The following is a 25,711-nucleotide window of genomic DNA, read 5'->3' as shown; positions in this document are numbered from 1 at the left end:
TTTATACTTTTTAGCTGTTTTTTAATTAAGCCATTAAAGTACACATTTCTAACAATGGCCATTTATGGAAGAGGAGTCGGATTAACAGTTTTAATAAACTCCATGTTTGGCTATATTAAACTTAGCAGTGCTTACAGAAGAATTGTGGCGCATTTATAAATACTTCAATGGCTCTATAGCGCTTAGAAGATTTGGATGCAGTGCTGTTTACAAGTGTGCATGCAGTCTGCTAGAATAAGCAGCTTTTCTGAGACTCTTTTGAGCACAGAGTGGCTGTAAATATCTTAGAAAGAGAAAACAGCAGAGTTTGGGGTGTAAGAGACCAGAAGCACTTTCTATGCTAACAGGGTGCGGTCATCCATTCTATTCGAACTATCTGTAGAGCATCTGGAAGTCTTTAAAATAAATGCTTTCCTCGCTCATGTAAATATTAACGCAAAGTATTTATTTTTTGGCAGAGTTGGACTGGGCTTCTGCTCAACTGGCAAGCTACACATCGCTTGGGACCGTTAGAGCATACAATTTCTTGTTTACACCAAAGTATATCGATCTATTTTCAGATGTAAACCCTCCGATGTAGTCAAGGCCTTTGCTTGGCGGGAACGTTGTGATTATTTTCTCGTCTTTTACGTTGTATATTCTCATGCCATTGGGCCTTGTTTTGTCTCCAAAAGAGAGCAGACCCATTTCACTCATGTAGTCCATGGCTGTGACATCTTCGAGGTTATTTATGTCTTTGATAAAGTCAAAGTTGCTGCTTTTAAACAGAGAAAGGCCTCTCTTCCCTCCAACGCCCACATAGCCATCAAATGTGCACAGCGTCTGTGGAGACACAAGCACTTCTGACTTTGAAACCATCTCTTTCATTTTTTTACAGTATTTCACAATTCTGCTCTCTGTAAGTATTATAATGAACGAGTGCCCGTCCTCTGAGACATCAAGCACTTTCTCTTGTGCTATTATTCTGTCGATAAGTATGCAGTTGTTATTGTATATGTATAGTGTTTTGTGTCCTACCAGAATAAACCCGTCTCTTGTTTTTCTTATTCTGCTGAAAATTTTGTCTTTGTACTGGTACAAGTTGACTTCCTTTATGATGTTGTTGTTGATATCAACTATAACAAAAGAGTGGAATGCTTTTGTAAGAGCAATGATCACGCTGTCTCTTATCACTATGAAGTCTTTGAAGTACTTTCTCTTCTCGTTCTTTTCCATCTCTATTCTGCACAGCTTTTCGTCAGTGTAGGAGTATATGTTGCCTGTTCTGTCAAGCAGGTATGTCGTGCCGTTATTCCTCTGCACCTTCTCAATGATGCTTTTTAGGACAAGAATCTGCTGCAGATCGTACTTCAGAAGGTTTTTTGCGAGTGATGCAGCTTTTTTTACTTTGCTCGTTTTTTTCTCTATTTTTTCAACTGACCAATTATTATTTGCAGCTTTGTCTTCGTTGGAGTCTTCCCACATGTTCTCGTCTTCTTCAGAGGAGTATTCGTGCTTGGTTTCGGTCTGGAAGAAGTCTTCCTCGGAGCTTGTCTCTTCTCCTGAGCCCTCGGTGCTGCTGTCTGCAGGAGGGCGGCCATCTTCTACGAGCTTGAATTTCATTTGAACTTTTAAATTTTTCATTGGCAAACTTGTTTTTAACTACTGGTCAATGTTTTTCAGATCAAAGGTCCAATTACTGAATATGATTGAAGGATTTCGAACGGAGCAAATTAAAGCCAAAGTATTAAACAAAGAGAATAAGGAGAAGGAATGATGCAAAAGGAAGAGATGATTGTCAAAGATGGCACAAATGAAACCATCAGACAGCTGCAAAAGGAAGAGAAAACGATGAACAGCGCTGTATTTAAGACGGACAAGAGTGCCGTGTCAGATAAAGGAAAAGAGGAGGCCGTTATGGCGCCCACAGAGATATCTGTTGAGTCCTTAGAAAATATCAAATACATTGAAGAGGGAACCTTTGAGGTCAACTACGTAGACGAAGAGCATGAAGAAGAGCTTAATAACGACGAGTACAATGCGCTTGATTCTAGCAGAAAAGAAGAAGCGCTGAGGATGGCAGACAGCATGGGCCAAAAAAACTCTATTTTAGAAGAGACAGTGGGCTCTAGTGCAGGAGGATCTTCTGCATCTATTAATGACAGAAGAGCAGTGCAGATTACGCCAGAGTACATGAGCACGCTTTCTGTCGTTCAGAGAAACATCATCAAAATGGAGATGGAAATATCTCGGCAGACAAAAGCAGCAGAAGAACAGTGGGTTCCAAGAAGAGAAATACTGAAAGAAGATTTTATATACATTCCTGTGAAGGGAGGACACTGGGTCAAATCAGAGCCAAAACAGAACAAAAAGAAATCAAACTTTTTCACTAAGCTATTTCAATGCATGAATCCATTTTCTAAATAGAACAGAAACACTTTTCTTGGGGGCGACAATAAAGCAAAACATTATAAATCTACACTGTACTTTTTAAGATTCAATCCAAAGACTTATGCATCCCCACTTCCATCTGTTCACTGTCTCCAAGAGTTCTCAGAGTTTAGCATGCTACTGGAATGTACTTTCAATAAATTTTGATTTTGACTTCTTATCTAATCTGGTGTGATTTATTTAGTAGAGACATCTGCTGGCTTAATCTTCTTTTCGCACAAAGTGGAATATACACTCAACATCTGCAGTGAATGGGAACATGTCTAGCACATATATCTTCTTTAGAGCGTACTTGCTGGAGATATTTAGCAAGTTATTTTTCACAGAGGTGTACGAACAGCTGATGTAGAAGATCTCCGATATGTTTTTATGCGAGATGATTTCATTCACCAGCTTATCGGAGATTCCTGCTCTTGGGGGATCTACCAGAGCCGATGCGGTCTCCTTTACTTTGGCCAGCACCAGGGGAAGGGTTTTCTCCACAGATCCGCAGAAGTACTCAGCTGACACATCGTTAATAAGCGCGTTTCTCTTGGCGTCTTCGATAGACTCTTGGGATATTTCCATGCCAAACACTTTCTTCTCTGTGCCTTTGGCTGTGCATATCCCCAGCAGTCCTGAGCCACTGCATATGTCCAGTATCGTCTCTGTTTGGATGCTTTTCTGGATTGTTCTCGTAAGAAGCTCAGCTACTCCGAGATTTACTTGGAAGAATCCCAGTGGAAAAACTTTGAAGGTGCAGTTGTTCAGCACTTCTTCGTACTCTTTGGGCTCTCCCTTCACCTGTTTTATTTCTGCTGTTCTCAGCAGCCCGTCGAATATGCCTGTTGAGCACGTTATGAAAGCATCTTCAGACAAAATCTTTATGAAATCAGTGATAAGCTGGCTGTTGAGGGCCTCTTCGAATGTTTCTGTATTTACCTGCAGAATGGATATAAAGTGCTTTCCTATCCTTCTGAGACAAAGCAGTCTTAGCAGCCCTTTTTTTGTTATTCTGTTGTAGACAAGGCCGTCATTCTTATCTAGATAGCCGTTGATCTTCTCGACTAAAGAGAGCATTTCAGGAGGCGTGTTGAAAGTGCACTCCATTGGGTCTGCTATCAGGTTAGGTGCAGAAGAAAACTTTGCTGGCCTGAACCCAAGTACCTGTTTGCCCTCTCCTGTGAATCCAAAGGTAAACTCGCACTTGTTTCTATAGCCTGTTTCCATGGGAGAAGAAATAGACTCGATTTCGCTGCAGTTTAGAAAAGAGCAGAAATCAGACACTTTGGCTGTTTTATGGGCCAGCTGCTCTTCGTATGTCATTCCGTTCAGCGGTGTGACTATGTCTTTAACGCTTCTTTCTTCTGATTTCTGTTTTCTTATGTCCAGCGGTCTGTTGCAAAATACTATTGAAGGAAGCTGGTCCTCCAGGGTTATTAAAATGGCCAGTCTCTTGTTATCTTTAAAAGAAAGAGTGAAGTTTTCGTGCTCCAGGTGCGATTTTATCACTTGCAGCAAGGCCGCTCTTTTTGTCTGTTTTTTTATGTTGTGGATTTTCCATGTGGTTGTATGAGACTCCATGCAATAAATTTTTTATTTTTCTCTTCTTTCTTTCTGTTTCTCTATTGGCTTCTAGCACAAAATTCAACATGTCTTTTATTTCTTTTATTGTGCAGTTTCTTTAGGAGTAGCTTACAGAGCGAGTTGTGTGTTTTATCCACTTTTTATCCTCTTAATCAGACAAAGAATATAATCCGAGATAAGCATAAATGGACAGCAGATCTTTGGAAAGCATTGGACACAGAGTAAATCTACTAAGGCTCTTCGTATTTGTAGACACAAGGGGCAATGAGTGCTGTTTTTCTTTCTAATTTTACTTTTTCAAAACATCTTTTTGATCGAGGCTTATCTATAAATATTATTTTTATTTAATAATTACAAATGGATAACAAAGTATTAGATATACTGCACTGTGAAAAGGTGCCTTGCTGCCGTATATGCATTGAGCCCGAAACCCCAGACAGCAGACTGGCTAGCCCTTGCAAATGCCTTGGAAATATGCAATATGTTCACCCCACCTGCATACTGGAATGGATCCACAGGAGTAAGAGCCAAGTGTGCAATCTGTGCAAACACAAAATAAAACTGAAAAGAGTGCACACCGATAAACACCCCACAAAAAGGAGTGTTCTGCTGTTTATCGCATCTTATGTGATTTACATCATGAAAAAAGCAAAAGCATGGGCGTACAACAGGTATGTACGTCCTCTTCATACAGTTTTTAGTGCTCTGCTCTCACTTGTATTTTTTATGTGCAGACCTGTTTCAAAAATATTTACACTTTCTGTTCTCTCTCCTTTTCTCTCCGTTTCGTGCTTTATGAGACGAAAACACATAAACACCATACACAAACAGAACAGCTACACGCTGCTCGAAACAATGACAAAGCTAAGCATGTTTAGTGAATACAATGCGATGTATGCTGAGCTAAGCCAGAACATCCTTCTGGGCGATCAGAATAAAGGTAGCATAAAAACACCAGAACAAGAGCTGAGGAAAATATTCAATGTGATTATATTCGAAGAAGACCCAGAGAGCATCTTTCAGCTAAACTATAGCCCACGCAACTACTTTGTTTTTTTCATCTCCTTGGCGGTCGTAAGCGTAGCTTCACACTTTCTGATCCCAGTTGATGATTTGCAGAATGGTTTGGTCTTTGTGAATGTTATGCTGTCCACTGCCATCCTTCTTCTTATTATGTACGTTACATTCTGTCTGTGCAATATTTTTATTTCTCTGTTCAAAATAAGCAGCAAGTGTGTAAATATATCGATAGTGTATTGCAAGCTGCTTATCATCATCTTCTTAAGATACGTAATGCTGCCATACTTTGTAAGCAGTGTTGTAGGCTATGCGTCCAGAGACTCTGTTCATTTTTTGCTAGCACGCTCGGAGTGCTCGATTGCCTTAAGAAAGATGTGCACTATTTGTGATTTTAAGAGACATTCTGCTTTCTTGTCTAGACACTTTGGCGCATATCTTCTCATTAGTTTTGATGCGAGTAGTTTCAAAAGGCTAGAAATATTTGTAGACATGGTGAGCGTGTTTTTTGTCCTATTTGGGAATGCACTTATCGCACTGCTTGAAGCGGTGAGTAGAAGAGTGTCTTGGCTTGTGCGCCCTGGAATGTGTGCCTTAGTGTGTCCACTAGATGTCTTCATTAGCAGAATCATCAAGGACAGCATTTTAGACAACATTGTAGGATATTTTGTGATTGTGTGTGTATTTGCATGCATTTCTATGGGTGTATATGTTCCTGTGTACTGCATACACTATCTGATGAAAAACGAATATTTGCTTAGCATGAAAAAAGACGCTAAAGCTCCCCTAGAAACAGTTGCATGGATGTACTACTATGTTCCCCTGTTTAAATTTCTTCTCAATGGGGTAATACAGGCATACATAGGCAGTATTAAGGATGTGTTCAGCACCATCACACAAAAGCTATCGCATTCGCTCAAGATTGGCTCTTTACTCTTTGACGGCACACTTCCTCATATAGGAGATGATCTAAGACATCTGCACTACCTGCCATCTCGCAACTCTGTGCCGTATAATAAAGAGGAAATACGCAAGAGAAGACGCCTTTTGGTTACACAGGAAGAAAAGAATATGTACTTCGACAAGAAAGGACACAAAAGACACATAACTGGGAAAAGATTTGTGAATTTGGACGCAGAGGATAAAGAGTGGGCTGTGTCTGTGATGGGGGCAAGAAGAGCTGAGCTGCTCTATAACCCGCTGTACTCCCTCTTCTATGTTCCACCATTTGCCATACTTCGTGTGCTTCTTTACATATTCGTAGCATTTCTTTTATTCTGTGCGCTGTCTATTGCGGCTGTTTTGTCTCTCTACGAGTTTTTTGTATGCCTGGAAAACTTCAGAAGAGAAAGAGCAGCAGATTTAATTCCGAATGTGCTCCAAAATTTAAAAAGTGTACTTTTTGTAATAAGCACGTCTCTGGCCATTTTATGTGCCTCTTTTAGAAAGAGAAGGTTCCTAGTAATTGTAAAGATGCGCTATGCCCTAAGCCACTGCATTGTGCTTTGTGTTCTTCCTTTTGTGTCTCTGCTGTTTACCATTCTTTTTAAGATGGTATTTGTTGAACCAATGGGAGAAGAATTCTCTGCACACTCTGGGCACTTTATGTGGGCTGTTTCGTATGCAGTTTCTCTTGACATTCTTCTAAGGAACAGCAGCAAGTCTGCTAGAACTCTTCTGCAGGCTGCAGGCGCTCTCTTTCTGTTCCTTGTGTTTGATGTGATAATTTGCAACGGCTGTCTAATAGAAAAAAGTGCATACTTTAAAATGTGCATGGTTTTGTTCCCCTTTATTCTCTCCTACATAACTGAAGGGCTCCGTGCTGTGGTATATGGCATACTTCATCTACCAAAGTCTGTAAAAACATACATGCTCCACTATGGCACTGAAATAGCTCTCTCGGAAACAATACCTGAGAACACAAATGCTGTAAATTATAAAATATCTAGCAGTTAGCAATCTCCCAATGCATGAATTTTTTAAATAGTTGCACAAACAGAGTGCTAGCAAGAAAGTGTGCCCCTACTTGTGGATTAGCAAAAAGAAAATAATAAAGCCACCATATGGTTTAACAACGATCTTTTTACTGCTAGTTATTACTGCAGCAGCAGCAGATTGTTTTAGTTTTACTGGAGACAATTGTACCCGATCATCTACCATTCTCTAACATTCCTGTTTTTTATTCTATTGTTTCCCATTCTTTATTTAGTCGTGAAAATAAAAATACTCTTGTCTCTAGTTTTATTTTTATGAGTGCAGAGAATAAAGCGCTTTTTGTGCTGCAAAACACAAAACCACTTTTGCCATCCGCTGTTTCTGCTCCTCCTCTCTTTTCCATCTCGCTGGCAAACGAATTTGAGCTGAAGCTGTCCCCAAGCACGAAAGAAATATCTTCCTACCTCTGCGATAAAGACGGCTCTAAATACTGCATACTTGAGAACATGTGGCAGTTTCACATTTCGCATTACTCTGCGATAGTAAAAAAGTGCATACCATCGCAGAGTAAAATAGATGGCACGCCTGCATCCCTGCTCAGAGCGCTGTCTGCAAAGTACCAGGAAGAAGCACAGCATAAAAAGATGCTGCCTGTAAGCATTCCTGATAAAATGGTTTCTCTTGATGGAAAGTCTTCTTTGTCTCTGCAGCCACACCAGATAGAGGGCGTACTGACAGCACATCGCCGAAAGTATAGACTGCTGATAGCAGACGAAATGGGCCTGGGAAAAACTCTTCAGGCCATTGCCATATCAAAGATGTACCTAAGCAGCAACCCAAATGAAGTAAAAAGATCGATTTTTATTGTGGCTCCATCCTCAAACACCGCAATGTGGGTCAACGAGGTAAAAAAATACATCACAAATAGGTGCTATGATGTAAAAGACTGGGCGCACAGAGCTCCGCCTAGAGAAAACGAAATATCTGCTCTGATTGTCAGCTACAACGGAGCAAGCACGCACACAGACATTTTGAATCATGCAGACTTTTTTATGGGAATAGCAGACGAGTCGCAGTCTTTGAAAAACACAGAGAGCAAAAGAAGCAAGTCTCTTGTGCCGTTTCTCTCGAAAATGAAACAGGTCATACTGCTATCAGGAACACCTGCGCTCTCCAACACCTCCGAGATGTATACGCAGATAAGCATTATCTACCCTTTTCTCTTCTCTTACACCGATTACCACGAGCGGTACTGCAGAATAAGCGAAAATCACTACAATGCGAGCAACCCCAGAGTCAAGCACATAATGAAATACAAAGGGAGCAAGAACCTAGACGAGCTAAAAATAGCGGTTAATTCTCTCATTCTCATACGAAGAATAAAGCAAGAGTGTTTGCAGCTGGGAGAAAAGAAACGCATCCACGTCTCCTTCAAAACCGAACTGTATGCGCGAGAGACAAACTTAAAAATACAGGCAGTAACAAAGAAGGGCCCTTCGAGCGAAATAATGATGGAGTATACGAAGACAGCAGTGGAGAAGATAGATGATGTGCTCTCTTTTATAAAACAAAAAAGAAACAGCACAAACGACAAAATTATAGTATTTGCGCACCACAAGGAAGTGCTGAACCGAATATATGCGGCGTTTAAGGAAAGAGCCATAAAGATAGATGGGTCTACAGTTAGACAGAAAAGAGAGGCACTCTGCGACGTGTTCAGAAACAATGAGAAAATAGATGTAGCTGTGCTGAGTTTGAAGGCGTGCTCCACCGGACTGACACTTGTCTGCGCGAGAGTAGTTATATTCGCAGAGCTGCCATGGAGCCCAGGAGACTTGCACCAGGCAGAGGACAGAATATACAGAATAGGCCAAACAGAAACGGTAAAGATATACTACCTGATTGCATCGAATGTGGATAGACAGATATGGCCACTTCTCAGAAGAAAGAACAACACTCTAACAGGCATAGGAATCACAGAGAAAGACAATGTGAACATTAAATTTGAAGTGTTTGATCCAAAGCAGAAAAAAATCCAAGATTTCTAGGATAAGAACAGAGCATATGCACTATGCGATGAACAGAGCAAATGCACACCCAGACAGCAAGACAGTTTGCTGCAGATACAGTTTAAGAAAAGAAAAAGAAAGGTTAACGCCTGTACAAAATAAAAAGATGCACATCTACTAATAAACAGCTCAGAATTTATTCCAATCACACTCTATCCTTAGACCAAGAATTATTATTTATCTGCAGTTTGTGTTCATTTGTGCTACAGCTGAAAATATCCTAGTTTTCTATGAATCGGACTATGGTCTTCCATGTAACAGGGTTTTTGAATATTGTCCCGTGCGACTCATTTTCTATCTTCAAAAAAGTTGCGTCGCTGTCCTTTGCCAGTCTCTCCCCGTGGTGGCAGGGAATGAGCCAGTCCGATGACCCGTGTATGATGAGTGTTTTAATCTCTACTTTCTTTATGTTCTCCAGCGAGTCATACCCCAGCCCGTGCATCGCATACGAGCAGCTGTCAGGTATGGCCATCTCCAGCAAGTTCCACAGTTTATATTCTCTGAGCAAATCCAGCGTAGAGACAAACGGACTCACAAGAACCAGCTTTTCAATGATCACTGCGTTTTTTTTTCTTTTAGCGTACTCCACCAGATACTCCAGAGCAATTGCTGTGCCCAGGGAATAGCTCACAATTGATATAGAAAATATGTGCTTCTTTTTGAAGTACTGGATGCACGCAGAGACATCTTCAATAAAAGCTGTTTTGCTCGGAGTTCCTTCAGAGTCTCCAAATCCCCTGTAGTCCACAATGAGAGCTCCAATGCCTTCTTCTATCATGCTTTCTACATTGTAGAGACGGGAGAACGTATTCCTATTGGTTGAGTTGCCGTGCAGAACAAGCGCCCATTTTTTTACTGTTTTTTCTGTGTTGTAGACAACCCATGCTCTTATCACGTCTTTTGACTTTGTTTTGATTTTAACGTTTCTCAGGTGAAAGTGCGGCTTAAACGGGTTTGTAGACTCGGTGGGGGCGTTTATCTTGCTCAGGCCTGAAGCACAAAATATGTTTTTTATCAGCCTGGACAGAAGAATGGCTTTAAGATACTCTTCATCCGTGGAAAGAGAAAGCCTGGGAGAGAGCTGGACTCTTGGAGAAAACTCTTCATCTTCGCTCTGCGTGCTTAAATCGGTCTCTCTATTGATGGAGTTCATAGACAAATAGAGCGCGCCTTTGGATTATCACGGAAGTAAAAAATGATTGGACTGCAGAGCTTTTTTCTCTACACAATAATTGGTTTTGTCCAAAGAGCAAACCAGTAAAAATAAAAAAGGAAGCTCCTTGAGCTTTCTATTTTTTCAAAATAAGAATATTATTAGCAGAAAAATTATACAGCAACTAATCAGAAACACTCGCTATTTATTTGTTGCTGATATCCCTTGAACACCTGTAGCACGAGATAAAAGCATCAAGAATTTCGTTGTGTGCTCCCAGGTTGGATTTGCTGCTGTTGGCATTTCGAAAAACTATGAGCTCTGTCTGTGGGCTGGGCTTCCTAGATATTTTTATGTATAGCTGTTTATATAGATTGTCTAGCTTAACTTTCAGTTTGCTCTTTGTAGTTCGCTTTGTGTTCTTTTTTCTCAGCAGCTCTGGCGTGTCGGCGTACTTGTTAGAGCTTCCCAACTCGCTTACTATCTTTTTTGCCACTATCAATCTATCTTTTGTCTTTCTGAGAGAATACTTGATCTCTGTTACATTTTTCTTTGCTATTCTTTCTTCGCAGTGTCTGCTAGGCAGCCAGATGTTTATCACAGGCTTCTTTTCTGTCGGATCACCGTTCTCTAGTATGCTATTGTTTTGCAGCCAAACGGCCTGCAGCTCGCTATCTTTACAGCACTTTCTCGACTCTAGAGCTGCAATAAATGCATCGAGCTTTCTAGAGTTTTCTTTTCCTTTGAAGGCTTTGCCAAGCACACAGTGCGTGTACTCATCGACACTAGAGGGCATTTTTACATACCATGCTGCCTTAACAGTACTATCTGGCTGTCTGTCTGTCTGCAAGCCCATTATATAGCAATCTACATTACCGCCCTTTTCTATATCCGGTAATATGTGTAGATTCCTGTAGTAACTCTGAACATCTGAATATTCTTCTCTTGCATACTCTCTGTCGTAGATGTACACGCTGGGCTCTGTGTTTTCAAACTCTATGGAATTCAGCTCAGTGTGCTCTTCTTTCTTTTTGAACGGCCCGAGGTCTACAGCAGACCTCATTAGAGAAGTAAGGAAGAGGGGAATAAGCGTGTCATCATTTGCAGCAGAATCTAAATGCCTGAACTCTGCAAAAGTAAACTTTTTTTTTAGATCTTCCTCGATGCGATAGAACACTATCTCATACTCTTCCAGGTCTTTTATTGTTTTGTTTCTCTCTTTCTTCTTGACATACGACCAGTTTCTAGTTTGTTTTTTCAGCTTAAAGGGGTGTATGTGGTCTAGCTCTATTTTCATTTCATACAAATTTTTTATATGATCTACTATGTCATTAATTGTGTGTAAATAGTGCTTCCGTCCACAGACATCTTTGTATACGGGCATGCACAGCAGTCTGAGCTGGTTTGTTGCATTGTCCACATAGTACACGTGGTAGTGCTCGTGCACATCAGGTGAAACAGTCCATCTGTTCTCCTCAAATGAATAGTTTGGCCTTTGAACTCTTTTGTCCACCTCTTCTGATGATAGTTCTACTTCTATTTCGCATTTTCTGTACTTCTGGTTCGTTATCATGCACTTACCCGTTAGAATAGTATTGTTTTCGTCAAAAATGTATGCCTGTTCATAGAACCTCCCAATGATTGTGTATATCTCTCTGTACAGATCCGCAGCTTTTAGTTCTAGCATTTTTTCTCTGCTGTGTATCTCTGAAAGGCAGCTGTACAGCTCCATGTACATACTGTTAGTTTGCTCTTTGTTATTGCTGATCTTTTTAGCTATTCTGCAGAAGGCTAAGAGAACATTTTCGTTTTTTGTGTTTTCAGATAAGTCAGCAGGCGCTGTTTTTATCTTGTATATTTGGTTTATGTTTATTGCAGAAAAGTCTTGGTACACCTCGGGCAACATCAGAATCATCTGCAAGGCAAGCGCTGTCTCACGGCACCTCTCGTCAATCTTGCTGATCTCTTCCTGTTTGTCCAGGATGCAGAAATTTAGATCTTCTTCTCTTCGCAGATAAATGTCGCCCAAAGTTTCCTTCCACACATTCACATTGGGGTTTCTTTTACTGAGCCTCAGCGGATGGTGTTTATGCACATACTCTATCATGTCACCAATCACATCGGGGTAGTATCCCTCTAAGCTCTCCACCATTTTCTTATACGCATCTCCTTCCGCAGTTTTAAACAGCTCTTTCATCCCAAAGAGAAGTTTGTACTTATTATTTATGTTCACAGCCTCGCTTGCAACGAAAAACCACATTGGACTCTTTTTTACAGATGAGGCAATTTGTGCGGAAAACTCTTTAATTTTATTTTTCAGCTTTTCTTGGTACGCTACAACATTCACATCAGCCAGTATGTACTGTTCAGTGTTTTGGTGGTTATATATTGTCTGATGTGTTATTTTGTACCCTTTTCTCCTTTTGCTGTCTAATCTTCTGTTGTTCCACAGGCTAATTCCATTGTTTTCTACTTTTCTTATTCTCTGTCTGCGTCTTGTCCCTGCAGGCTGAGAGACCTGTTTATGGTTGTCTTGGACTGATCTTTCATCATCGCCGTCTTCACCATGGTTACTACCTTCATTATCATTACCATCTTGAACATGATCACTATCTTCTTCATTATCATCACTACCTTCTGTGTTTTCAACTGTTTTCTGCTCGCAGATAATATCAAACACTTCTTTCAAAGATCTTTTTTCTTTTTTCTGCTTTTTAGCTACTGATGGAGGCATATGGCTCGCTGCACTCGTTGGGTTGCTTATTTCGCATGCTTTTCTTTTCCCTCCTATAGACAGTTTATCAACGCTAAGACCATCCTTACCGCACACATCCCCGCTTCCCTCGCACTCTGCGATAAAGAAAGCAAGAAGCACTGCGCCTATACCTAGAATTTTCCTTAATTCCTGATTTTTCATGCTAAAAAAATCATTTTTGCTATTTATATTTTTCAGTTGGAGTGTGACCTAATGTAACCATGCTGAGAAAATAAAATAAAATTGGTAGATAATTGGAATTAGGAATGCTGTATGCCTAATAATTTTAATAAAATTTCTCCAAGATTTTATTTTATTTGGCAACACAAGATGTATACGTATTATTTCTGAGTTTCTGCATACAAAAAAGTCTATTCTATTTCTTGTACACTTTTATTTCTGCACCAGCTGATGAATAAAAGTAGCATAAAGAATTTTACTAGCGTTTCCAATAACCCAAGTGCCACAGTAGCTCTGTACTAGATATAGAACACACATAACATAGATATGCGTTAACAGCTGAATAATGAAGCAGACGTAAAACTATAGAAAAGGATATTTTTATTGAATTATCAGCTATATAAGCCCGTTTTTTATGAGTTTAGCCTGTGCATAGTGTTAAAGCATATTCATAGCACAAATAGCATCAATATCTGAACAGAGAAACTGCTTGGTATTGGAGAGCCAACTCTATTTATTGTTGCTAGGATACTTTTCACTGTTGTAGGATGCAATCAAGGAGTTAAGAATCTCATTGTGTGCGCCCAGATTGGAATTGCTCTCATTCACACACCGAAACACCACAAACTGTGCCTGCGGGTCTGGCCTTCTGGAAGACTTTATGTATAGCTCCTTGTGCAGCTTTTCCAGCTTAATTTTTGTTTTGTATTTCTCAGAGCTCAAGCTGTTATTTTTTCGCTTTTCCTCTACTGTTTCGTTTTTTCTTGATTTCCTTAAAGACTTCTGTTCTTCTAAAACATCTTTCAATTGTTTCCGCAATCTGGATATCTTAGTCTTTATGTCCTTCAGCTTTTTCTTGCTCACAGAGTGGCTGCATGTGCTGTCATCCACTATCCAATTGCACAGCGTTTGCTTCTTTTTTGTGTCTTCACTGTCTTCTGTGTCTGTGTCTTTCAGCCAGAAGCTCTGTATAGTGCTGTCTTTATTGTACTTCCTTTCCTCTACTGTTTCAATGAAAGTGCTAAAGCTTTCAAAGTTTTCATCGCCCTTTAGGGCTTCATCGAGTATGCAGTGTGTGTACGAATTTACACTGCTGCTGGGCATTCTCACATACCATGTAGCTTCAACTGTGCTATCTGCTTGTTCAGCAAAGGTGCAGTTCATCATATAGCACTCTGTGTTTCTTCTTTTTTCTTTGTTTGGCACTATGTATAGATTGCAATAGTATTTGTGCAGCTCTGAGTATTTTTCTCCTTTGTATTTTTCGTCATAAGTGTACACACTCGCCTTCTTGTTCTCGAACTTTATAGTCTCTAGCTCTGCGTGCTCTTTTGCTCTAGTAAAAGGCCCCAGCTCTACGGCAGCCTGCATGAACGGCGTAAGAAACAGCGGAATCGAAATATTGTTCTCATCGTACTCCTTTAAGGGCCTAAACTCTGCAAATGTAAACTTTTTTTCCATCAGATCTTTTTCAATGCGGTAGAACACTACTTGATACTCAGGTAGATCCTTTACTGTTTGCTCTCTCTCGCTTTTTTCGATATACGACCACATTTTGCTTTTTTTGTTCATTTTAAAGGGGTATATACCGTCGCTCTCTTTCTTTATTTTGTAGAGCTTCTTGATGTACTTTACCGTGTCTCCAATTGAGTGCATATAGTGCTTCTGTCCGCTGCCATCTTCGTATACGGGCATGCACAGCGTCCTGGGCTGGTTTGTTGCATTGTCCACATAGTACACGTGGTAGTGCTCGTGCACATGAGATGAAACAGTCCATCTGTTTATCTTTAATGAGTATGTGGGGTGCGGAGATATTCTACCGCAGGCATCTGCTGTTGTATTGACTACAGCCCTGCATTTCATGTACTTCTGCTTTGTTATTACGGGTTTTCCTACTAGCACATAGTCCTTGCTCTTATCGATTACCTCTGCGTTCTCGTAGAAGATTCCAACAATCGTGTAGATTTCTTTGTACAGCTTAACTGCTGATAATTTCTCCAGTATTGTTTTGCCATGTATTTTTTCAAGAGCTGCATGGATATTTGCATATATGTCTTCTTGTATCTCCTCTTCTGCATGCATTTGCGCTAGCTTGTGTATGCCCGTTAAAATTATGTTGTGTTGCATGTTTATAAACATATCGTCATTAGTATATGTTTTTTTTATGTGCTCTTTGGTGATGCTAGAAAAGTCTTGATGGACTTCAGGAAGCGTCAGAATCATGCGCATTGCATACACCACCTCGTGGTACTTCTCGTCGATCTGGCTGAGCTCTTCGTGCTCGTCTATCAAACAGTAGTTTAGCTGAAGATACTCTCGCAGGTATATATCGCCCACTGTTTCCTTCCAAACACTCAGCTTCTTGTCTTTGCTAATTTTTATTGGCCGGTTCTTCTGAATGTATTTTATCATGTCATCAAACACACCGGGGTAGTATCCTTTTAGACGCTCCACCATTTTCTTGTATTTAACGTCTTTTATGCTCCTGAACAGCTCTTTCAGTCCAAAAAGATCTTTGTACTTTGTGCATATTGTTGTGCTTCTGCTTATGATGAAGTACCACAGCGGATTCTGGTCTATTGAAAAGACGGTTTTTGCACAAAAATCCTCAATCGCTTTTTTAAATTTTCCCTTATATACTGTGCTAGCTACATACATGCCTATTTCTGCATCATAGAGAGAAGATTTATACACTGTTTTGTGCTTAGACCTGTAGCTTTTTCTTCTCGCATTGCTTAGTCTCTCACCGCTAGTCCACAGCGAAGTGCCAAACTCTTCAGCAGAAATGTCTGCTGCTGTTTCAGACACTGTTTCCTGTGAATCAGAGGCACCAGATATTTTATTTGGTAGCTCTTCTTTTTTTAGTTCTTCTTTCTTTACTAGAATCTGGAGGATGGGGCAAGCATTTGAGCTGTCTGCTTTATTCAGTGTTTTTTCTGGTTCTTTAGAGGCCTTATCACTGTGATCTGGCTCGATAGTGGTAATTTCATCAGAGCTCTCGTCTTCTACAAGTTGTTCGGCATCACCGCCAATCCAGTCCATCATTTTCTCTGGTGTGTCAATATCTTCAAACTCTTTTATAAGAGAGTCATCCAGATCATCTATTTCGTCTGCACTTTTCTCTTCTGCAGATTCTTCGCTCTCACCGCCGATCCAGTCCATCATTTTCTCCGGTGTGTCAATGCCTTCAAACTCCTTTATAAGAGAATCATCCAGATCGTTTGGCTCGTCTGCGCTTTTCGTCTCTATGGGCGGCTCAACCTTGCCTATCCAGTTGATCATTTTGTCTAGTGTGTCAATGCATTCAAATTTATCTGCAAAAGGATCATCGTCTATTGATGCACCAATAGCACAAATGTCTAATTCGCTCATTTGACTTCCTTTTCTTTTTCTCTTCCGCACTGGCTCGGGCATGCTGTCCAGCCTGTCGTACCAGCCGCTTTTTCCTATTCTAGCTGCGATGTACTGTTTAGACATGCCAGATTGATTTTCCATTTCATTTATTCTTTTAAAATATTTGGGTTCGCTCTGGCCTGAAACATCACCTACAGAGCTCTGAGCAGCAGAAGAAACTCCAGGATCCATCGGATCTAGGTTTTTCTGCTTTGCTCCGTGCGCATCTGGGCTGTTTCCTAGATACTCACTGTGCCCGCTCGAGCTTCCCCTGCACTCTGCGATAAGAAAAGCAAGAACTGCAAGCGCTCTCAGGAACCTTTTAATTTCTTGTTTTTTCATGCTAAAAATATCATTTTTTCTATTTATAATTTTTCAGTTAGGATATGCCTTTTTTGCACAACCTAATGCGTATTTCTTTTACTTTTCTCAATACTATATGATCTGTAGCCTGCTAGTGCATTTGTCCACTTAGTGACTTCCAACCCGCTCTACTAGAAGATCTTCTGCCTCTTATCTATCCTTCGCATCCTCATTGGACGTGCAGCACCCGTTTATGGTAAATTCTGACTTTTTAATTATATTTTCATTGCAGAGGCTCAATTTACCTGGCAATTTTCATTTTATTTTTGGATTAGTATTGAAACAGCGCACACAGCATATATATAGAAATAACTATAGAACACGTCCCTGATGGCACTATCAATCAGAGAAAAGGGCGCAATAAAGACCTACTGAAATCCAATAAATATTCTTTATTTATTGCTGCTACTGCCTTTCTGATTTCTATAAATCGAGATCAGAACATCTAAAACCTCGTTATGTGCTCCCAAGTTGGATTTACTGCTGTTCATGTTTCGAAACACCATGAACTTTGCCTGGGAGTTGGCTCCCCTTGAAAGCGCGGTGTGCAGCTCTTTGTCCAGATTTTCTAGTTTTCTTTTCAGCCTGCTTTTTGTGGCGAACAGTCTCTTTTTTTTATCGCATATTTCCTTCAGATGGCTTGGGTTTGTTCTTCCTAGGCCCGCTAGTTTATCCTCTATTTCTTTTAAGCGGTCTTCTATCCACTTTGCCTCCAGATTGATCTCTTTTGGCTTCTTATTGATCATCTGCTCGTCTTCTGTGTATGTATTCCAGATATATACCATAGATTCTTTTTCTACTGTCTTTTTGTCTGGTGCATGGCTGTTACTCAGCCAAAGGCCCTGGAGTCTGCTATCCTGGCAGTATTTTCTCGACTTTACTGTTTTAACAAAAGAGCTAAACTTGTTTGAGTTTTCTTTTTTCTTGAAAGAGTCGTCCATCACACAGTGCGTAAACTCGTCTACGCTCTCGGGCATTCTCACATGCCACACAAGCTTTGTAGGAGCGCTATCTTCTTTATTCTCGATTATTTGGCAGTCTAGCACATAACAGCTGATGTCCTGTTCTTCTTCTGCATTCGTTGGTATGTAAAGATTGCCGTAATAGTGGTGTACATCAGAGTATTGCGAGCTTACGTAATCTTTGTTATACACATACACACTAGGCTCTTCATTTTCTAGCTTTATGGAATCCAGTTTTTTGTGCTCTTTTTCCTCTTTAAAAGGCCCGAGCTGTACAGCAGACCTCATCATCTCTGTAAGAAACAGCGGAATGCAAATGCTGTCTCTGTTAAAATAGTTGAGAGGCAGGAATCTTGCAAATGTAAACTCAGCTGCTTCTACCTCTTTTTTAATGCGGTAGATCATCACTTCATACTCTGGCAAGTCTTTTACCGTCTGGTCTCTCTGGTCTTCTCTGATGTATGACCATCTTTTGCTTTCCTTGTCTACCTTAAAAGGGTGCACGACATCACTCTCTTCGTGTATTCTGTAGAGCATTTTTATGTGGTCTACTAGTCCATCGATTGTATGCATGCAATGCTCTTCTCCTCTAGCGTCTTTATAAAAAGGCATGCACAGTCTCCTGTATTTGTTTTTTGCATTATCTACGTAGTACACGTGGTAGTGTGAATGGATGTCAGATGAGATGTTCCACTTATTCTCTTTTTGTGTGTAGCCTGCATTGCAATTTTTTATAAGAGATCCATTTGGTCCGTGGACTACGTCTATTTTGCACTCCACATACTTTTGGTTTGTTATTATGCACTTTCCCACCAGAACATACTCATTATTCACATCGATCACTGGCACACGCTCGTAAAAACTTCCTAGAACCATGTACATTTCTCTGTATAGATCGATTGCTGTCAGCTTCTTCAGATCTTCTTTAACGTATATTCTTTTAAATATAGTGTAGAAATCTTTGTACATATTGTCTTCTATGTTTTCTTCCATGTGCATCTGTACTAGCTTGTGTATTCCTAGCAAAATCTCTTGGTTTTGCATGTTTTTAAATACCTTGCTATCTGTTTTTGTTTCTTTTATAAGCTTCACAGTGATCCTGGAGAAGTCCTGGTACACCTCAGGGAGCGCCATAATCATGTGCACGGCATGTATTATCTCGTGGTATTTCTTAGAAACTTCGCCAATTTTGAACTGCTCTTCCAGCACGTAGTAATTTAGCTCAAGACATTCTCGCGTGAAAATATCCCCTAGGGTTTCCTTCCACACAGTTAGAGGATTTTCTCTGCTGGTTCTCAGCGGCTGGTTTTTCTCTACATACGCTATCATATCTTCAATAGCGCCCGGATAGTATCCTCTAAAGCTTTCTACCATGTCTGCGTATGCAGTGTTATCGATATCATCTTTCTCATCGAGCCACTCTTTTAGCTGCCAAAGATCCGTATACTTTGTGCTTGTACTTGAAGTTCTGCTTGCGATAAAGTACCAGAGTGCGTTATGCTCTACCAGTCCTGCAATATTCGCAGAAAAGTCTGTGATTTCTTTTATGAGCTTATTATAATAGCTGCCTCCCTTCTTGCCTGCGGACATGTCCAAATTCTTTGTATCACACACTTTTTTGTGTTTTGATTTATACCCTTTCCTTCTTAGGTTGTTTAGTCTTTTTTTGTTCCACAAACCGATGTTAAGATCGCTCATTTCCATTTTTTTCTTTTTTGTTTTCTCTTCCTTTTTAGGTGTAGGCGGTGCTTTTTTATCTTCTTTGGCAGGCTGTTCTTTATCTTCTTCCAGAATGCTGGATATTGCTTCTAGCAGATCTTTTTCGTTTTGTCTCTTGCTCTTCGGTAAAGGCTGAAGAGTATGTGCTTCTGCTTCATTATTTGTCTCACTGATTTTTCTTTTTTTTCCACTAGTAGACGGACTAGCACTATTCTCAGCCTCATTAGGAGCAGTCTCATCCATGCTGCCATTTTCTATGTACTGCTCAAATCTGCTGTGCAGGTCTATCATTGTATCAAACCTGCCAAAAGGATCATACATATCCCAAAAAGAACTATCTAGCGGTGATTTTGTAGAAAAAGAGTCTAAGCTGTGTATTTCGCTTGTTTTTCTCTCCTCTCCACTAGTAGATGTTCCAGCACTATTTCCTACCTCTTTGGAAATATTGGCATACATGCCATTGCACTTTATGCATCGTTTCATCTCGCATTTCTGTTCTTTAGGCAATTCAGTGGAAGAAAACTCTACACTATCCATTTTATCTGCAGCTATATTTTGGTCTGTTGGTTTGCTCAGTGTGCTATATGCATAGCTAAAATTGCTCTCATCAATTCTGCTTTCTGCTACATACTCCTTGGGCGGCTCAATCTGCTCTGCTACCGCAGTTGTTGGATTGAAATATTCATATTCACGACGGTATGATGTGTTATCTATGCATAGGTCATCAGGAAGGCAATTTATGTTATCTGCTTCGTCTTCTACTCTGTTTCCGCATGTACATAGATCACTACTGCCATCTGTCTTCGTGCCAAGGCCATTCCAGCTTCCTCTGCATCGTGCGACAAAAAAAGCAAACACGCTACCTATACTCAATAGTTTCTGGGCTTTCATGCTAAAATATCATTTTTACTAATTAAAATTTTTCAGTTAGGATATAATTTTTCTATATTTCCTAATTTGCATGCTCCCATAGAAGAGGAAAGAAAAAGCTGCACACATAAGAATCAGATGATAGCTGGTGTATGCTAAGTAAGAGTGTGTATATTCCGCATTCAGCAATTGCTATTTCAATAATGCAGTTTCAATTGAAAAACTAATTATCTTTAATTACTGCGTGTGCATAAATACTCTCATGAACAAATTTATAAGACGCATGCACTGCAATAAGAAGAGGCCGTTTGGAGCAGAAAAGAAAGAAGCAGAGCAGAAAAAGAGCACGTCCTTGAAAAAGACAGAAAACTCAGAAAATAGAGTCCTGCCAAGCGAGACTGAAGCTGTGAAAGAAAAAAGTGAAAAGTCAGAAATAGCCTGGCCTGAAAAGGCATACAGGGGAGAAGCAAAACAAGACCCCAGCAGGAAATGGAGCAAAGACCAGGCAATGAAGTATCTTGAGAACGTTTTATCAAACAAAAGCAAACAGGACCTGAGAAACTTTCAGTTCTACAGAATAAAAGGCCTTCCTGACAAAAGAGTCAATCCCGTCATTCTGAGAACTGTGTGGTGCAGCATAACAGGGATAAGCTCGTGCAACCTCGGATTCATTACGCAAATAGGCGGCAGCGAGGTGCAGATAGCAGTGCCCAAGAAGTACGAGGATAATCTTGAGCTGATTGTAAGATCGTACGAAGAGCTGAACATAAAGGGCGTGAGGATAGAAGGCCCGGTTGATCCGCTGGAGTTTAATGGCATTTCAAAGGAGGCTCTTCTGAATATTCTGAAAGACTACGCCCTCCAGCTGACTAAACACAGCGAAATGAAGAATATAGATCTGTACAGGTTCTGTGAAAAAGTGCTCGCGTGCAAAACACCGGATGACTTTTACATGAAAGTGCACTTTCTTAAATGAGCGATAAAAGCCAGCTTATATTCTCATCATAGCCCAAGAACTGCAATTCGCACACACTGCAATCTTTTCATCTGCAAATAGTTGTCCATCGCTGTGCAAGAAAAGAACAATGTAAAGCCAGAAAGCAAGAAAATAAACTCTTTGGGATTGTTCAAATAAAAGATTTGTACTTGCACAAATAAATAAAACATTTCATGTACATATTGTTAATTGTTATCGATACACTTTTATTGCACTAAACATAGTAAGAAATGTTTTTGACGGTTTTTGAGATGGGCAGGTGTGCTGCTATTGTAAACAATCAGCCAATGGAGAAGAATCTGAATGGATGAAGAATGGCTGAAAACCAAGAATGGGTGTATTTCTGAGAATGCAAATTTAAATATTTTATGAAAGAAATAAATTCTAAAGATGTTACAGCAGCAATGGATGTAATCTCATACGAGTACATTTCAGCAGAAGATGCAAAGTCGATAGCAATGTCATTTTCAAACACAAACACAACACTTCCAGACCAAAAGAGGCTCTTTCTAGACGCTTTCTACTCATCAGCTCACTAGCAGCCAGTAGAACTTGGCCTAACCATTATGAATAAATAGATTTTACTAGAGAAGTAGGCATGAATAAAATTTAGCATATTTTACTAGAATTCTCTTTCTCAGCCTTCTCGACTCTCTTGTTTTGTATTTCTCTTTTTTGCATAGTCAATATCTCTCCCGATGCTATCATATCAGAGAACTCGTTTATTTCGTTTACTACTTTGGACTTTTTTGTTACTTTTCCAGTGTTCACCACACCTCCGCTTTTTTTGATTAGCTCTTTCTCTGTGCGCGACAGAACATTGTTTGCATCGTATATATCTATTCCCTTGAGAATGGGTGTTTTTTGGTTGTTCCTGTGCGCCAGCATGGGAGCATCTGATACGCCATAAAAAGAGTCTCCTCTTACGATGTTGTGCACGGTGATTTGTGCTATCACTGCTTCAAATGAGCATGTTGAATATTTCGTGATGTTTATTTTCCTGGACACTTCGAAGAGATCAACGTACCACAGGAAGGTTACTATTGATTTTTTAAATAGCAGGCCCAGCAAGTATTTGTATGTTCTTTTGCACAGGCCATCTGCACGCGTGCTCACTAGAAGATGTGTTGACTGCTGAACCAGTTCAGGCTCTATATAGATGCTGCAGTCCAGCATTTGCGAGATGTACTCTACAGTTGTTCGGATAAAGTTAGCCTGCTCTGCCAGCAAGTCTGAAAGAGCCACTCTGAGCTCTGCTCTTTTTTTAAAAGTATTTTCATCGCATGATGAGAGAAGCGTTCTGCTCTCTTTGGGAACAGAGGCAATGCTCAAAAGATCGTATTTTTTATCGGACGTGCTATCCAGCTCCACGAGTTTATTGCAATATTCTTTGTTCAACTCTTCTGAAACTTCCATTTTTAATCTATCTTCAGACCATAATAACTCCTGTCTTTGATAAGGATTGTCTTGCTAAGGCTTTAAAAACACAAATGTAAAGCTCTTTGCAGTGAATAAACTAGACACTATTTAAAAAATAAATACACTTTGGATCCATAGCACAGAAGAGAAGGCTCTCTATAAACTGCCATCGCCAGTATTATATCTGTTGCTGTGCTGTTCTATTGTTTTCTTTACTTCCTGTTTTGATGAACTTTAAATTGCATTTATTTTTTATGTTTTCATAGCTAGTCTTCATAGTACTTAGGGACTTCTTTGGACTGAAGAGCAAGCTCGCATGACTTGAGTATTTGGTGCTCAGGATATGCTCGGTCCAGCGCACCCGCATAGTTCCAGTACGCAGGGTTTTGTTTCAGAATGGGAAGGCGCAGAAGGAAGGCTTTTTCTTCCTCCATTTCTATTTCTCTATTTTTTGCCATTTCCATCACAACTGTGTATCTTATGGAGTATGCGGAGTTGTTCCTTACATCTTCTTCTATGAAGTATCCTGTGTATTCAAGAGCACTTTTTCTGTCTCTGTAGCACTGAATGAATGCGCCCCAGAAGTGAATGTTCTTTGGCTCTTTCTTTGCTATCTCCAAAATGTCCAAATCCGTTGATATCTCATGTCCTGTGCTTTTCAGCACGAATTTAAAGTGGTGCCAAACCTGGTAGTTTTTCTGATTTTCAACTGCCTGTTTTTTTATCCACACAAGCTCATCTTCTAGCGTGTAAGCAGAATCTGGTAGATTTCTAAGTATGGCTCTTCTATCAACCCAAATGGAGTAGTTTGAGGGGTTGTGGTAGATAATAGAAGTGATCACGTCTAAGGCGTCTTTTGAATACTCTTTTGCCAGCATGTTTTCTGCGTGTTTTTTCAGCAGGTGTTTGTACTCTGTCGCTAGGTTTATGCTTATTGGGTCTTCTTGCTTCATTTTGTTCATAAATATTTTTAGAATAAAAATAAACCACTACGTCTTTTGAAAACAATAATACAGTCGAGTAAAAGTGAAAATATAAAATATCAATAGTATTCTACATACGCTTTTATTTTTATAAATTATTCAACCATCTGATTTCTCAGTATATCTATCTGATGTATTCAGTGCTCTCCAACCCACTTCCTTTTCTCGGCTGTTCAGTCGATTAGTGCTGAAAACTGTTTCTTGCACTTTGTGTAGTTCATAACAGTCTGCTCTAAAACACCAAGCACTGTTTTTTCAGGGAGATATTTTCTCAGTACATATTTACTTACATCACTGTTTAGCTTTATATCTGCCAGAGCCTCGCTTATTATCTTATTCTCTATCTCTGTGTTTTTCAGATAGTTCTCCATAAATATCACTTTTACTCTTAAAACAGCCATGAGAAGCTCTTCATCGCACAGAGCCTGCAACATTCTGCATTTGAGCTCTTCTTTTCCAACTATTTTTATTTTTTCTTTCAGCTCTGCTGTTCTATTCTCTATTTCTCCTCTCTCATCCGGCCCAAGAAAGTTTTCTACTTTTGGAAGTATTTCAACGGTTACCTTCGACAGCTCTCTTACAAGATGCGAAAGCTTTGTGGAGCCTGCGCTTTCAGCTCTACTGATTATCTTAACAAGAAACTCTTTTATCTGGCTGGAAAGGTGTCTTCTTATCCCATACATGCTCCTTGAGCTGTTTATTAGCGTATACATCTCATCTACTCCTCCAACGTCTGCTTCTCTCCAAAGTATTTTGATCAGGGCTGAGAACACACTGTTTATTTCACTTATTTCCAATATGTCATCTATCCCCTCCAGTCTTACCTTGTCTGCAATGCTCTCTATGCCGTCTACTATTTCGCTGACTAAAAACACTCTCTGCTTCATTGGTATCTTTTCATCTGCAATGTTCTCGTTTTTTTTCTCCTTCAAGAACTCCAAAAGCTCTTTTTTCAGACTGGTTGCATAGGCTTCTATTGCATTTACTAAAAAATCATTCATTTTCTTTTCCTGTGAACAGACCAGATCCACAGCCTTCATCGAGTCTACCATGTGTATAAGTGTTTCTGTCTGGTCTTCTGCGAACTCTTTTATGTTTTTTAGATGGTTGAGCGCTGTTTTGTGCATGGCAACTCTCTTTGCTCCTATTTCTGTTTTTGCAATGGTCAGCAAAGTGGCAAACGCTCTGTTGTAGCTCTCCGGGTCCACCTGCATGTATATTTTGAAGTAGTGGAGAGACTCTGGTATGCTCTTGCACGTCTCGATCCTTCGCACTATTTCTATTTTAAACTTTGCCAGAATGGGAATGGTTTTTGAAAAAAGATAGGAAACAAACTTCGAGTTTTCGAACCTTTCTGCCTCTTTCTTCACCAGCTTATAGTCTGTGAGAAACGAGTCAAAGTCGTTGATCTTTAGATAGTCGCTCAGTATAGACTCTGCGTTGAACAGCAGGCTGTTGTTTAGAATAAAGTCTCTTTGCTGCTGTTTCCTGTGTATTTCCTTATTCTCCACAAGAATCGGGTTTATCGTGAGCTCGAGCGCTTTTACAGCCTCTATTTCAAAGTAGCCCGAGACATCTGCTTCTTTCTTTGTGTTCTGCATTCTCTCCAGCACTTTTCTGCACTTGATGTACGTAGTAAAGTTATTCCTTATCAGCCGCTCCCTCTCCATCATCGACTCGTTCAGCGAGTTAGTCAAAACCATCCGGGCGGTATCTAAATCCTCAACATCAAGCCCGTTTAAGGCCTCCTCCACCAGACAGTATGGATCTTTTTTCTGCTTCTTGCAGTCCACCTTGTCGCTTTCTTTTTTCTCTACCTCCTCCGCGTTTATGTTGAATTCTTCCAGGATATCTTCAGTGTCTTTCATAACAAACAGAGCTCGTAAATAAAAGTTTTCAT

The 25,711-nt window shown here is 40.0% G+C and overlaps 14 protein-coding genes across 14 annotated transcripts; 5 read left to right on the top strand and 9 right to left on the bottom strand.

Moving 5' to 3' along the window:
• Positions 1 to 489: 489 nt before the first annotated feature.
• On the bottom strand, positions 490 to 1,602 carry NEMIN01_0456 (uncharacterized protein; the record flags this gene model as incomplete). The annotated part of the gene is made up of 1 exon (XM_051476398.1): positions 490 to 1,602. One exon carries the CDS (start codon positions 1,600 to 1,602, stop codon positions 490 to 492), a length of 1,113 nt encoding a protein of 370 aa, XP_051332358.1.
• Positions 1,603 to 1,752: 150 nt separating this feature from the next.
• NEMIN01_0455 (uncharacterized protein) lies at positions 1,753 to 2,406 on the top strand (the record flags this gene model as incomplete). The annotated part of the gene is made up of 1 exon (XM_051476397.1): positions 1,753 to 2,406. The coding sequence occupies one exon, from the start codon at positions 1,753 to 1,755 to the stop codon at positions 2,404 to 2,406; it is 654 nt and encodes a 217-aa protein (XP_051332357.1).
• A 225-nt stretch (positions 2,407 to 2,631) lies between these two features.
• Positions 2,632 to 3,993, bottom strand: NEMIN01_0454 (tRNA (uracil-5-)-methyltransferase; the record flags this gene model as incomplete). Its single annotated transcript, XM_051476396.1, has 1 exon — positions 2,632 to 3,993. One exon carries the CDS (start codon positions 3,991 to 3,993, stop codon positions 2,632 to 2,634), a length of 1,362 nt encoding a protein of 453 aa, XP_051332356.1.
• A 360-nt stretch (positions 3,994 to 4,353) lies between these two features.
• Positions 4,354 to 6,969, top strand: NEMIN01_0453 (uncharacterized protein; the record flags this gene model as incomplete). Its single annotated transcript, XM_051476395.1, has 1 exon — positions 4,354 to 6,969. The coding sequence occupies one exon, from the start codon at positions 4,354 to 4,356 to the stop codon at positions 6,967 to 6,969; it is 2,616 nt and encodes an 871-aa protein (XP_051332355.1).
• Positions 6,970 to 7,262: 293 nt separating this feature from the next.
• NEMIN01_0452 (SWI/SNF-related matrix-associated actin-dependent regulator of chromatin subfamily A-like protein 1) lies at positions 7,263 to 8,996 on the top strand (the record flags this gene model as incomplete). Its single annotated transcript, XM_051476394.1, has 1 exon — positions 7,263 to 8,996. One exon carries the CDS (start codon positions 7,263 to 7,265, stop codon positions 8,994 to 8,996), a length of 1,734 nt encoding a protein of 577 aa, XP_051332354.1.
• A 241-nt stretch (positions 8,997 to 9,237) lies between these two features.
• On the bottom strand, positions 9,238 to 10,170 carry NEMIN01_0451 (uncharacterized protein; the record flags this gene model as incomplete). The annotated part of the gene is made up of 1 exon (XM_051476393.1): positions 9,238 to 10,170. The coding sequence occupies one exon, from the start codon at positions 10,168 to 10,170 to the stop codon at positions 9,238 to 9,240; it is 933 nt and encodes a 310-aa protein (XP_051332353.1).
• Positions 10,171 to 10,375: 205 nt separating this feature from the next.
• Positions 10,376 to 13,087, bottom strand: NEMIN01_0450 (uncharacterized protein; the record flags this gene model as incomplete). The annotated part of the gene is made up of 1 exon (XM_051476392.1): positions 10,376 to 13,087. The coding sequence occupies one exon, from the start codon at positions 13,085 to 13,087 to the stop codon at positions 10,376 to 10,378; it is 2,712 nt and encodes a 903-aa protein (XP_051332352.1).
• Positions 13,088 to 13,615: 528 nt separating this feature from the next.
• NEMIN01_0449 (uncharacterized protein) lies at positions 13,616 to 16,840 on the bottom strand (the record flags this gene model as incomplete). The annotated part of the gene is made up of 1 exon (XM_051476391.1): positions 13,616 to 16,840. The coding sequence occupies one exon, from the start codon at positions 16,838 to 16,840 to the stop codon at positions 13,616 to 13,618; it is 3,225 nt and encodes a 1,074-aa protein (XP_051332351.1).
• A 413-nt stretch (positions 16,841 to 17,253) lies between these two features.
• NEMIN01_0448 (uncharacterized protein) lies at positions 17,254 to 20,433 on the bottom strand (the record flags this gene model as incomplete). Its single annotated transcript, XM_051476390.1, has 1 exon — positions 17,254 to 20,433. One exon carries the CDS (start codon positions 20,431 to 20,433, stop codon positions 17,254 to 17,256), a length of 3,180 nt encoding a protein of 1,059 aa, XP_051332350.1.
• A 262-nt stretch (positions 20,434 to 20,695) lies between these two features.
• On the top strand, positions 20,696 to 21,388 carry NEMIN01_0447 (uncharacterized protein; the record flags this gene model as incomplete). Its single annotated transcript, XM_051476389.1, has 1 exon — positions 20,696 to 21,388. One exon carries the CDS (start codon positions 20,696 to 20,698, stop codon positions 21,386 to 21,388), a length of 693 nt encoding a protein of 230 aa, XP_051332349.1.
• A 389-nt stretch (positions 21,389 to 21,777) lies between these two features.
• On the top strand, positions 21,778 to 21,948 carry NEMIN01_0415 (uncharacterized protein; the record flags this gene model as incomplete). Its single annotated transcript, XM_051476357.1, has 1 exon — positions 21,778 to 21,948. One exon carries the CDS (start codon positions 21,778 to 21,780, stop codon positions 21,946 to 21,948), a length of 171 nt encoding a protein of 56 aa, XP_051332317.1.
• Positions 21,949 to 22,018: 70 nt separating this feature from the next.
• On the bottom strand, positions 22,019 to 22,825 carry NEMIN01_0446 (uncharacterized protein; the record flags this gene model as incomplete). Its single annotated transcript, XM_051476388.1, has 1 exon — positions 22,019 to 22,825. One exon carries the CDS (start codon positions 22,823 to 22,825, stop codon positions 22,019 to 22,021), a length of 807 nt encoding a protein of 268 aa, XP_051332348.1.
• A 269-nt stretch (positions 22,826 to 23,094) lies between these two features.
• NEMIN01_0445 (protein farnesyltransferase/geranylgeranyltransferase type-1 subunit alpha) lies at positions 23,095 to 23,790 on the bottom strand (the record flags this gene model as incomplete). The annotated part of the gene is made up of 1 exon (XM_051476387.1): positions 23,095 to 23,790. The coding sequence occupies one exon, from the start codon at positions 23,788 to 23,790 to the stop codon at positions 23,095 to 23,097; it is 696 nt and encodes a 231-aa protein (XP_051332347.1).
• A 194-nt stretch (positions 23,791 to 23,984) lies between these two features.
• On the bottom strand, positions 23,985 to 25,679 carry NEMIN01_0444 (uncharacterized protein; the record flags this gene model as incomplete). Its single annotated transcript, XM_051476386.1, has 1 exon — positions 23,985 to 25,679. The coding sequence occupies one exon, from the start codon at positions 25,677 to 25,679 to the stop codon at positions 23,985 to 23,987; it is 1,695 nt and encodes a 564-aa protein (XP_051332346.1).
• Between the last annotated feature and the right edge of the window lie 32 nt (positions 25,680 to 25,711).

This window comes from Nematocida minor (assembly GCF_024244105.1).
Source record: "Nematocida minor strain JUm1510 chromosome Unknown 7922, whole genome shotgun sequence".
NCBI classification, from domain to species: domain Eukaryota; kingdom Fungi; phylum Microsporidia; genus Nematocida; species Nematocida minor.
Note: the sequence above shows the minus strand (reverse complement) of the source record. Positions and strands in the feature narration are given on the sequence as shown.